Below are 12,982 nucleotides of genomic sequence, written 5' to 3' on the forward strand. Positions count from 1 at the left end.
AGTGTGTGTGTGTATATACACTGTATGTGAGTGTTTCTGTATACACTATGTGTGAGTGTGTGTATATATACTGTATGAGTGTTTGTATGTACGCTGTATGTGTGAGTGTGTGTTTGTGTGTATGTACATTGCATGTGTGAATGTGTGTATATGTACACTGTATGTGTATGTGTGTATATACACTGTATATGTATGTGTGTATATACACTGTGTGTGTGTATATATGCACTGTGTGTGTGTGTTTGTGTGTGTGTGTATATGTACACTGTATGTGTGTGTGTGTTTGTGTGTCTGTGTGTGTATGTACACTGTGTGTGTGAGTGTGTGTTTGAGTGTGTGTGTGTGAGTGTGTGTGTATATGTACACTGTATGTGTGAGTGTGTGTTTGTGTGTGTGTGAGTGTGTGTGTATATGTACACTGTGTGTGAGTGCGTGTGTGTGTGTGTGTGTGAGTGTGTGTGTATATGTACACTGTATGTGTGTGTATACACTGTGTGTGTGAGTGTGTGTTTGTGTTTGTGTGTGTGTGTGTGTGTGTATATGTACACTGTATGTGTCAGTGTATGTGTACACTGTGTGAGTGTGTGTATATGTACACTGTATGTGTGTGTGTATACACTGTGTGTGTGTATGTACACTGTGTGTGTGTGTGTGTGTGTGTGAGTGTGTGTATATGTACACTGTGTGTGTGTGTGTGTGTGTATGTACACTGTATGTGTGAGTGTGTGTTTGTGTGTCTGTGTGTGTGAGTGTGTGTGTGTATATGTACACTGTATGTGTGAGTGTATGTGTACACTGTGTGAGTGTGTGTATATGTACACTGTATGTGTGTGTGTGTACACTGTGTGTGTGTGTGTGTGTATGTACACTGTATGTGTGTGTGTGTGTATATGTACACTGTATGTGTGTGTGTGTGTGTACACTGTATGTGTGAGTGTGTGTTTGTGTCTGTGTGTGTGTGTGTGTGTGTGTGTGTGTGTGTATGTACACTGTATGTGTGAGTGTGTGTTTGTGTGTCTGTGTGCTATTTCGTGCTGTTTTGTTGTTTCCACCCTTTTCTTCATGGTTTCACCCATTCCGATCATACTTAAGCGCTGATGCCCGCCGCCTTCCCCTTTAAGTGGTAGCCGCCTCCGAGCGCGGGTACAAAAGGGCTGGGCAGTGCCCGAGTCGGGCGAGTGAGCGCAGTCATGGCTGAGGTGACTAGCTCGGGCGAGCCCGTGGAAAGCGGCTCTCCGCCGCCGCTAACTCCTGTCGGTGCCTTCGCCCGGCGGGGAGCGCTCCGCCAGAAAAACGTCCACCAGGTGAAGGAGCACAAGTTTATCGCCCGCTTCTTCAGGCAGCCAACCTTCTGTAGTCACTGCACCGACTTCATCTGGTGAGGGAGCGCCGGCAGACGGAGGGAGCGAGGGGAGGCTGACGTTCCGAGGGGGGATTGGGAAATGAGGGAGGGAAAACCACAATTTGCGGAGACAGGAGTCCTCTGCCTGTCCGCTCCTTCCGTTTCTGTCCATCGTTTTATTCCCACGTTGTCTTTCTTCCCTGGACTCTCTACCCGCTCATTTAGCCTTACACCTGCGCATATCTCTCTCCCTCTCTCCCTCTCCCTCCCCCCTCTCCCCCTCTCCTCCTCTCCCCCTCCTCTCCCCTCTCCCCCTCTCCTCCTCTCCCCCTCCTCCCCTCTCCTCAACCCCTCTCCCCCCTCTCCCCCCTCTCTCCCTCTCTCCCTCTCTCCCTCTCTCCCTCTCTCCCTCTCTCCCTCTCTCCCCCTCTCTCCCCCTCTCTCTCTTTCTTCTCCCTCCCTCTCTCCCCTTCCTCCTGTCCCCCTTTCCCCTCATCATGTTTCGGGGATGGTGGTAATAGAGGGACGGCGAGAGGGAGGGGGATACAGATTAATGGCTGGAGGGATTAAGGACAAGGGATGGGATTGGGCAGGGGTGAGGGAGGGGGAACTGGTCAGATTGAGAGAAAGGGAGTTGGGCATTTGAGGGAGGGATTGAGAAAGAGGGAAGTGGACAGATTGAGGGTGGGGAGAGGGGGAAGGGTTGAGGGAGAAGTGGGAGGGGTTGAAGGGGATAAGGAATGGATTGAGGGAGAGAGCAGTGGAAAGATTGAGACTGAGAGACCGTGTTAGGGATCTGGAGCTGTGGCTCGATGACCTACAGTGTATTAGGGAAAGTGAGCAGGAGGTAGAGAGGAGCTACAGGGAGTTAGTCACCCCGAGGCTGCAGGAGTTAGATAAGAGGGTCACTGTCAGGGAAGGGAAGGGAAGAGCTCAGAAAGTGGAGAGCAGCCCTCTGGCCATCCCCTTCAGTAATCGTTATCTCGTTTTGGATGCTGTTGAGGGGGGTGACCTGACAGAGGACGACCATGGCGCTCGGGTCTCTGGCACTGAGCCTGGTTCCATGGTGCAGAAGGGAAAGAAGAAGATGAGGAATGCGGGAGTCATAGGAGATTCCACAGTGAGAGGAACAGACAGGAGGTTCTATCAGCCTGACAGAGATACTCGCATGGTGTGTTGCCTCCCAGGCGCCAGGGTACGGGATGTCTCGGATCGGGTGCAGAGTATTCTGAAGGGAGAGGGTGAACAGCCAGAAGTCTGACATAGGTAGAAAATGGGAGGAGAGTTTTCAGGGAGTTGAGTAGGAAACTGAAAAGCACCTCCAGGGTAGTAATCTCAGGATTGCTGCCTGTGTCATGTGCTAACGACGGCAAGAATAACATTATCAGGCATATTAATGTGTGGCTGAGAGACCGGTGTAGGCAGCGGGGCTTTGGGTTCCTGGATCATTGGGGCCTCTTCTGGAGGAGGTACGACCTGTACAAAAAGGACAGGTTACCCCTGAACCCAAAGGGGTCCAATATCCTAGCAGGCAGGTTTAATAGAGCTGTTAGGGAGGGTTTAAACTAATTTGGCAAGGGGGGTGGGTGGGAATGGGAGTGATAGAGCTGAGGAAGGGGAAAACAGGAATAAATCAAAGGTAGCGTGCAACAGAGACGATGGAAAGGACAGGCAGGAGATGAGGCTTAATCACAGCCAGTGGGATGAGTTACAGGGCAATAGAGGCGTGGTGCAGTTAAAACGGAAAGCAACAAATACAGTCCTGGACTGAAAGTGTTGCATTTGAATGCATGCAGCATGAGAAATAAAATAGACAATCTTGAAATTCAGCTGCAGACTGGCGAATATGACGTTGTGGCCATCTCTGAAACTTGGCTAAAGGATGGCTGCCATTGGGAGCTGAACGTCCAAGGATATACAGTGTATCAGAAAGATAGTGTAGCCCCCTGGTAAGCCTCAGGCTCGCACAGCTCGCTTTCGTCTAGGGGGAGCAGTCTTTGGCCCCGCCAAACTGGGTAATCAAGTTTGTGTGATGTACCCCAGCCCGCCAGATAACAGACAATACACCATATGCGATTAAATGAGTACACTTTGTAGATATTACTGGAACTATGTAATTAATAGAGATAAAATATAAAAGGAAAGTAAAAGGCGCCAAACTTATCAAAGTTCAACCACTTCGTGCACAACCGTTGGAGCTCAATTAATAGAGTCTTCTTTCCTCCATTCGATCCCCTCTGATCTCCTCGACCCGCCGGCTGGGATCAACCATGGTGGTCGACCAGATGCTCCACACGAGTCTGTCTTCGTCTCCTCTCCTCACCGAAGACCCTGGGCATCAGACTCCTGCTCGGGGTCCATTCCGTCAGCCAGCTTAGAGCATCGCGTCTCCTCTCTCTGTCCCCATTGCGCCTTCTTCCCCAAAGCCCGCGCATCACAATAGCTTACAAACACACAAGAAAGAATAACATCTATCCCAATTGGTTCATTCTCTCTCTTATCAATAATATAACCCAAACAAGCAGAGAGAGAGAGAATTCCTTACAGCACAGTTATTTCAGAAAAACCATTTTAATTATAACATAACAAAGAAGGCATTTTAATTAGCCTACGCAGTAACATAAAAGAAGAAACCCTTTACAATAGGTTAGTAGGCAGAGGGGGTGGTGTGGTTCTATGTATAAGAAATAATATTAAATCATTGGAAAGAGATGACATAGGATCGGAAGGTGTAGAGTCTCTATGGGTTGAGTTTGAGAAATGGCAAGGGTAAAAGGAAACAACAGGAATTCTGCAGATGCTGGAAATTCAAGCAACATACATCAAAGTTGCTGGTGAACGCAGCAGGCCAAGCAGCATCTATAGGAAGAGGTGCAGTCGACGTTTCAGGCCGAGACCCTTCGTCAGGACTAACTGAAGGAAGAGTGAGTAAGGGATTTGAAAGTTGGAGGGGGAGGGGGAGATGCAAAATGATAGGAGAAGACAGGAGGGGGAGGGATAGAGCCGAGAGCTGGACAGGTGATAGGCAAAAGGGGATACGAGAGGATCATGGGACAGGAGGTCCGGGAAGAAAGACAAGGAGGGGGGGGTGACCCAGAGGATGGGCAAGAGGTATATTCAAAGGGACAGAGGGAGAAAAAGGAGAGTGAGAGAAAGAATGTGTGCATAAAAATGAGTAACAGATGGGGTACGAGGGGGATGTGGGGCCTTAGCGGAAGTTAGAGAAGTCGATGTTCATGCCATCAGGTTGGAGGCTACCCAGTCGGAATAAAAGGACCCTAATTGCAGTTGTATACAGGTCACCAAACAGCAGCCGGGATGTAGATTACAAAAGACAGCAGGAAAAGGCATGTCAGAAGGGCAATGTCATGATAATCATTGGGCATTTTAACATGAAAGTGGATTGGGAAAACTAGGTCAGTACCGGACCTCAAGAGAGAACTTGTAGAATGTGTAAGGGATGCTTTTTAGAACAACTTGTTGTTGAGCCCACTTAGGGGACTGGCTGTGCTGGATTGGGTGATCTGGAGGCGATAAGAGAGTTTAAGGTTACAGAACCCTTAGGGAACAGTGATCACAATATGATATTTTGAAATTTGAGAAGGAGTAGCTAAATTTCCAACATGTTGGTATTTCAGTGGAATGAAGAAAATTAGGATAACATGTAAGGGGGACTGGCCAAGGTTGACTGGAAAGGGACACTAGCAGGAAGGACAGCAGAGCAGCAATGGCTGGAGTTTCTGTGAAAAATGAGGGAAGTGCACGACAGATATATTCCAAATAAGAAGAAATTTTCAAATGGAAAAAGCTCACGACCGTGGCTGACTAGTGAAATCAGAGCTAAAGTAAAAGCAAAAGAGAGGGCATACAAGGAAGCCAAAGGTAATGGGAAGACAGAGGATTGGGAAGCTTTTAAAAACTTGCAGAAGGAAACTAGGAAGGTCATTAGGAAGGAAAAGATGAATTATGAAAGGAAGCTGGCAACTAATATCAAAGAAGACACTATAATTTTTTTAAGTATATAAAGGGTAAAAGAGAGTTGAGGATAGATATAGGGCCAATAGAAAATGACACCGGAGATATTGTAATGAGAGATGATGAGATGGCAGAGGAACTAAATGCGTACTTTGCATCAGTCTTCACAATGGAAGACATTTGCAGTATACCAGACATTCAAGAGTGTCAGGGAAGTGAAAATTACGACTGAGAAGGTGCTCAGGAAGCTTAATGATCTGAGGGTGGATAAATTTCCTGGACCTGATGGAATGCACCCTCGGGTTCTGAAGGAAGTAGCTGGAGAGATTGTGGAGCCATTACAATGATCTTTCAAGAGTTGATAGATTCTGGCGTTGTACCAGATGACTGGAAAATTGCAAATGTTACTCCGCTATTTAAGAAGGGTGGGAGGCAGCAGAAAGGAAACTATAGACCTGTTAGCCTGACATCAGTGGTTGGGAAGTTGTTGGAATTGATTGTTAGGGATGAGATTATGGAATACCTGGAAGCACATGAAAGATAAGCCAAAGCCAGCATGGTTTCTTGAAAGGAAAATCCTGCCTGACTAACCTACTGCAATTCTTTGAGGAAATTACAAACAGGGTTGACAAAGGAGATGCAGTAGATGTGGTTACTTGGATTTTCCGAAGGCCTTTGACAAGGTGCCACACATGAGGCTGCTTAGCAAGATAAGAGCCCGTGGAATTACAGGGAAGTTACTGGCATGGCTGGAGCATTGTCTGATCGGCAGAAAACAGAGAGTGGGAATGAAGGGATCCTATTCTGGCTGGCTGCTGGTTACCAGTGGAGTTCCACAGGGGTCGGTGTTGGGACCGCTGCTTTTTACGATGTATGTCAATGATTTGGACTATGGAATTAATAAATTTGTGGCTAAGTTTGCTGATGATACAAAGATAGGTGGAGGAGCGAGTAGTGTTGAGGAAACAGAGAGCCTGCGGAGAGACTTAGATAGTTTTGGAGAATGGGCAAAGAAGTGGCGAATGAAATACAACGTTGGAAAGTGTATAGTCATGCACTTTGGTGGAAGAAATAAATGGGCAGACTATTATTTAGATGGGGAGAGAATTCAAAATGCAGAGATGCAAAGGGCTTGGGAGTCCTTGTGCAGGATACCCTAAAGGTTAACCTCCAGGTTGAGTTGGTGGTGAAGAAGGTGAATGCAATGTTGGCATTCATTTCTAGAGGTATAGAATATAAGAGCAAGGATGTAATGTTGAGGCTCTATAAAGCATCCAAGAGAGAGAGGGGAAAGGGAAGAGAGAAAATTAACCCCCCACCCATGGAGTTCCTTTCCTGTCCCCTCCCGTGGTCTATTCTGGGTACAGTCCCACAAGTACCTCATACACTCAAAACAAGACCATCCTACACTTCAGGCCCTTCTGCCCAACTAGTCCCTGCTGCCATAGTCGTAGTAGTCATACTTTATTGATCCCAGGGGAAATTGGTTTTCGTTACAGTTGCACCATAAATAATTAAATAGTAATATGTAAATTACGCCAGGAAATAAGTCCAGGACCAGCCTATTGGCTCAGGGTGTCTGACCCTCCAAGGGAGGAGTTGTAAAGTTTGATGGCCACAGGCAGGAATGACTTCCTATGACGCTCTGTGTTGCATCTTGGTGGAATGAGTCTCTGGCTGAATGTACTCCTGTGCCCACCCAGTACATTATGTAGTGGATGGGAGACATTGTCCAAGATGGCATGCAACTTAGACAGCATCCTCTTTTCAGACACCACCGTCAGAGAGTCCAGTTCCATCTTAACGTCATCACTGGCCTTACGAATGAGTTTGTTGATTCTGTTGGTGTCTGCTACCCTTAGCCTGCTGCCCCAGCACACAACAGCAAACATGATCGCACTGACCACCACAGGCTCGTAGAACATCCTCAGCATCGTCCGACAGATGTTAAAGGACCTCAGTCTCCTCAGGAAATAGAAACGGCTCTGACCCTTCTTTTAGACAGCCTTGACCAGTCCAGTTTATTGTCAATACGCCCCCGCCCGCCCAGCTAGTCCCAATCTCCTGTGATCCTAACCTTCAAACTCACCTGATCCTCCATTACCCATCCAAGTGCCTTTTAAATGCTGTTAATGTTCCTGCCTTAACCACTTCCTCTGGCAGCTCATTCCATAAATGGACCTCCCTCCAGGTGAAAAAGTTGCCTCTCAGGTCCCTATTAAATCTCTTTCCCCCTCTCACCTTAAACCTGTGCCCTCTGGTTCTTGATTGCCCAGCCCTGGGGAAAAAGACAGTGCACTTTCACCCTATCTGTGCCCCTCGTGGTTTTATACACCTCTGTAAGGTCACCCCTCAGTCTCCTACACTCCGAGGAATAAAGTCCCAACCTGTCCAACCTCTCTCCATAACTCAATCCTGAGGTCCCAGTAACATCCTCGTAAATCTCCTCTGCACCCTTTCCAGCTCAATTGCACCTTTCCTACAGCAGGGTGACCAGAACTGAACACAATACTCCAAGTGCAGCCTCACCAATGTCTCATACAACTGTAACACAACGTCCCAACTCCTGTACTCAGTGTCCTGACTGATGAAGGCCAGCGTGGCAAACATCTTCTTCACTGCCCTGTCTACCTGTGACTCCACTTTCAGGGAACCATGTCCCTGTACCCCCGGGTCACACTGTTCTACAACACTCCCCAGGGTCCCTGTCTACCTGTGACTCCACTTTCAGGGAACCATGTCCCTGTACCCCTGGGTCACTCTGTTCTACAACACTCCTCAGGGTCCCTGTCTACCTGTGACTCCACTTTCAGGGAACCATGTCCCTGTACCCCTGGGTCACTCTGTTCTACAACACTCCTCAGGGTCCCTGTCTACCTGTGACTCCACTTTCAGGGAACCATGTCCCCATACCCCTGGGTCACACTGTTCTACAACACTCCCCAGGGTCCCTGTCTACCTGTGACTCCACTTTCAGGGAACCATGTCCCCATACCCCTGGGTCACTCTGTTCTACAACACTCCTCAGGGTCCCTGTCTACCTGTGACTCCACTTTCAGGGAACCATGTCCCTGTACCCCAGGGTCCCTCTGATCTACAACACTCCCCAGGGTCCCTGCCATTCCCTGTGAAATTCCAACCCTGTTTTATCTTCCCAAACACCACCTTCACCCTGTCTGCATGCAACGCCACTTTCAGGGAATTACTGCACCTTGGGAGGTCAAATGTAAAGGGTCAGGATACATGGCCGATGTACACTGGGAACTAAGTGTCTGCACAAGGAAATCAGGCACACGGCACATTTCCCTTCATCGGTCAGGCATTGAGTACAAGAGTCGGGAAGTCACGTTGCAGCCGTATTAAACTCTGGTCTGTCCGCTCTCGGAGTATCATGTGCAGTTCTGCTCTCCCCATTACGGGACGGGTGTGGGGGGCTTTGGAGAGGGTGCAGAAGAGGTTCACAATGACGCTGTCTGGATTATTCGGCAGAGCTATAATGAGAGGTCGGACAAACTTGGGTTGTTTCTCCTGGGGCAGTGCAGGCTGAAGAGAGATCTGAGAGAGGTTCACAAGATTACGAGAGGCAGAGTGGAAAGGTCTAATACTAGAGAGCATGTGTTTAAGCTGAGAGCTTAAAGCAGTGTGTGGGCAAGTTATTTTTTTAATACAGAGAGTGTGCACAGAGACACTGTGTACGGGGAATGGAGGGAGATGGACACTGTGTACGGGGAATGGAGGGAGATGGACATTGTGTACGGGGAATGGAGGGAGATGGACATTGTGTATGGGGAATGGAGGTAGATGGACATTGTGCATGGGGAGCGGAGGGAGATGAACACTGTGTACAGGGAATGGAGGGAGATGGACATTGTGTATGGGGAATGGAGGAAGATGGACATTGTGTATCGGGAGCGGAGGGAGATGAACATTGTGTACAGGGAACGGAGGGAGATGGACATGGTTTACGGGGATGGAGGGAGATGGACATTGTGTATGGGGAATGGAGGGAGATGGACATTGTGTACGGGGAATGGAGGGAGATGGACATTGTGTATGGGGAATGGAGGTAGATGGACATTGTGCATGGGGAGCGGAGGGAGATGAACACTGTGTACAGGGAATGGAGGGAGATGGACATTGTGTATGGGGAATGGAGGGAGATGGACATTGTGAACGGGGAATGGAGGGAGATGGACATGGTGTACGGGGAACGGAGGGAGATGGACATTGTGTATGGGGAATGGAGGGAGATGGACATTGTGAACGGGGAATGGAGGGAGATGGACATGGTGTACGGGGAATGGAGGGAGATGGACATTGTGTATGGGGAATGGAGGGAGATGACATTGTGTACGGGGAATGGAGGGAGATGGACATTGTGTATGGGGAATGGAGGAAGATAGACATTGTGTATGGGGAGCAGAGGGAGATGAACATTGTGTACAGGGAACGGAGGGAGATGGACATGGTTTACGGGGATGGAGGGAGATGGACATTGTGTATGGGGAATGGAGGGAGATGGACATTGTGTACAGGGAACGGAGGGAGATCGACATTGTGTACAGAGAAATGGAGGGAGATGGACATTGTGAACGGGGAATAGAGGGAGATGGACATTGTGTATGGGGAATGGAGGGAGATGGACATTGTGTACGGGGAATGGAGGGAGATGGACATTGTGTATGGGGAACGGAGGGAGATGGACATTGTGTATGGGGAATGGAGGGAGATGGACATTGTGTACGGAGAAATGGAGGGAGATGGACATTGTGAACGGGGAATGGAGGGAGATGGACATTGTGTACGGGCGACGGAGGGAGATGGACATTGTGTACGGGCGACGGAGGGAGATCGGGTTTGTACGGATGCTTGACTCTCCACGTCAATCGGTGCTCATACACATCTGTTCTCCTCCACAGGGGTCTAGGTAAACAAGGATTCCAGTGTCAAGGCAAGTAGTATTTACGTCTACCTCGCCTCAACCACGCTTCTCATAGAGACTCAGTTCCACAGGTCGGTCACACACTCCCGGGGTCAGACAGAGAGTGAATCTCCCTCCACAACATCCCATCACACAACCCCGCGGTCAGACACAGAGTGAAGCTCCCTCCACACCGTCCCATCACACACTCCCGGGGTCAGACATAGAGTGAATCTCCCTCCACACCGTCCCATCACACACTCCCGGGGTCAGTCAGACAGTGAATCTCCCTCCACACCGTCCCAACACACACTCCCGGGGTCAGACACAGAGTGAATCTCCCTCCACACCATCCCATCACACACTCCTGGGGTCAGACACAGAGTGAATCTCCCTCCACAACATCCCATCACACAATCCCGGGGTCAGACACAGAGTGAAGCTCCCTCCACACCGTCCCATCACACACTCCCGGGGTCAGACACAGAGTGAATCTCCCTCCACACCGTCCCATCACACACTCCCGAGGTCAGTCAGACAGTGAATCTCCCTCCACACCGTCCCAACACACACTCCCGGGGTCAGACACAGAGTGAATCTCCCTCCACACCGTCCCATCACACACTCCCAGGGTCAGTCAGACAGTGAATCTCCCTCCACACCATCCCATCACACACTCCCGGGGTCAGACACAGAGTGAAGCTCCCTGCACACCGTCCCATCACACACTCCCGGGGTCAGACACAGAGTGAATCTCCCTCCACACAGTCCCATCACACACTCCCGGGGTCAGTCAGACAGTGAATCTCCCTCCACACCGTCCCAACACACACTCCCGGGGTCAGACACAGAGTGAATCTCCCTCTACACCGTCCCATCACACACTCCCAGGGTCAGTCAGACAGTGAATCTCCCTCCACACCATCCCATCACACACTCACGGGGTCAGACAGAGAGTGAATCTCCCTCCACAACATCCCATGACACAATCCCGGGGTCAGACACAGAGTGAAGCTCCCTCCACACCGTCCCATCACACACTCCCGGGGGCAGACACAGAGTGAATCTCCCTCCACACCGTCCCATCACACATTCCCGGGGTCAGTCAGACAGTGAATCTCCCTCCACACCGTCCCAACACACACTCCCGGGGTCAGACACAGAGTGAATCTCCCTCCACAACATCCCATCACACAATCCCGGGGTCAGACACAGAGTGAAGCTCCCTCCACACCGTCCCATCAAACTCTCTTGGGGTCAGACATAGAGTGAAGCTCGTTCCACACTGTCCCATCACACACTCCCGGAGTCAGACACAGAGTGAATCTCCCTCCACACATCCCATCACACACTCCCGGGGTCAGACAGAGAGTAAATCTCCCTCCACACCGTCCCATCACACACTCCTGGGGTCAGACACAGAGTGAAGCTTCCTCCACACCGTCCCATCACACACTTCAGGGGTCAGACACAGAGTGAAGCACCCTCCACACCGTCCCATCAAACTCTCTTGGGGTCAGACATAGAGTGAAGCTCGTTCCACACTGTCCCATCACACACGCCCGGGGTCAGACAGAGAGTGAATCTCCCTCCGCAACATCCCATCACACACTCCCGGGGTCAGTCAGACAGTGAATCTCCCTCCACACCGTCCCAACACACACTCCCGGGGTCAGACACAGAGTGAATCTCCCTCCAGACCGTCCCATCACACACTCCCAGGGTCAGTCAGACAGTGAATCTCCCTCCACACCATCCCATCACACACTCCCGGGGTCAGACAGAGAGTGAATCTCCCTCCACAACATCCCATCACACACTCCCGGGGTCAGACAGAGAGTGAATCTCCCTCCACAACATCCCATCACACACTCCCGGGGTCAGACACAGAGTGAATCTCCCTCCACACCGTCCCATCACACACTCCCGAGGTCAGACACAGAGTGAAGCTCCCTCCACACCGTCCCATCACACACTCCCGGGGTCAGACACAGAGTGAATCTCCCTCCACACCGTCCCATCACACACTCCCGGGGTCAGTCAGACAGTGAATCTCCCTCCACACCGTCCCAACACACACTCCCGGAGTCAGACACAGAGTGGATCTCCCTCTACACCGTCCCATCACACACTCCCAGGGTCAGTCAGACAGTGAATCTCCCTCCACACCATCCCATCACACACTCCCGGGGTCAGACAGAGAGTGAATCTCCCTCCACACAGTCCCATCACACACTCCCGGGGTCAGTCAGACAGTGAATCTCCCTCCACACCGTCCCAACACACACTCCCGGGGTCAGACACAGAGTGAATCTCCCTCTACACCATCCCATCACACACTCCCAGGGTCAGTCAGACAGTGAATCTCCCTCCACACCATCCCATCACACACTCACGGGGTCAGACAGAGAGTGAATCTCCCTTCACAACATCCCATGACACAATCCCGGGGTCAGACACAGAGTGAAGCTCCCTCCACACCGTCACATCACACACTCCCGGCGGCAGACACAGAGTGAATCTCCCTCCACACCGTCCCATCACACATTCCCGGGGTCAGTCAGATAGTGAATCTCCCTCCACACCGTCCCAACACACACTCCCGGGGTCAGACACAGAGTGAATCTCCCTCCACAACATCCCATCACACAATCCCGGGGTCAGACACAGAGTGAAGCTCCCTCCACACCGTCCCATCACACACTCCCGGGGTCAGACACAGAGTGAATCTCCCTCCACACCGT

At 50.5% G+C, this 12,982-nt stretch overlaps 1 protein-coding gene across 1 annotated transcript in view; it reads left to right on the forward strand.

Annotated features, from left to right (window-relative positions):
- The first annotated feature begins 1,190 nt into the window (after nucleotides 1-1,190).
- The window catches only part of LOC134338800 (protein kinase C alpha type-like), a 171,071-nt gene continuing 159,279 nt past the window's right edge, over nucleotides 1,191-12,982 (forward strand). Inside the window, exons 1-2 of the mRNA XM_063034869.1 lie at nucleotides 1,191-1,378; nucleotides 10,237-10,268. Of these exons, the coding sequence (XP_062890939.1) occupies nucleotides 1,191-1,378; nucleotides 10,237-10,268 (220 nt within the window). The remainder of the gene's footprint in view (nucleotides 1,379-10,236; nucleotides 10,269-12,982) is intronic.

The sequence above is a fragment of the Mobula hypostoma genome, chromosome 28 (genome assembly GCF_963921235.1).
Source record: "Mobula hypostoma chromosome 28, sMobHyp1.1, whole genome shotgun sequence".
NCBI lineage: Eukaryota > Metazoa > Chordata > Chondrichthyes > Myliobatiformes > Myliobatidae > Mobula > Mobula hypostoma.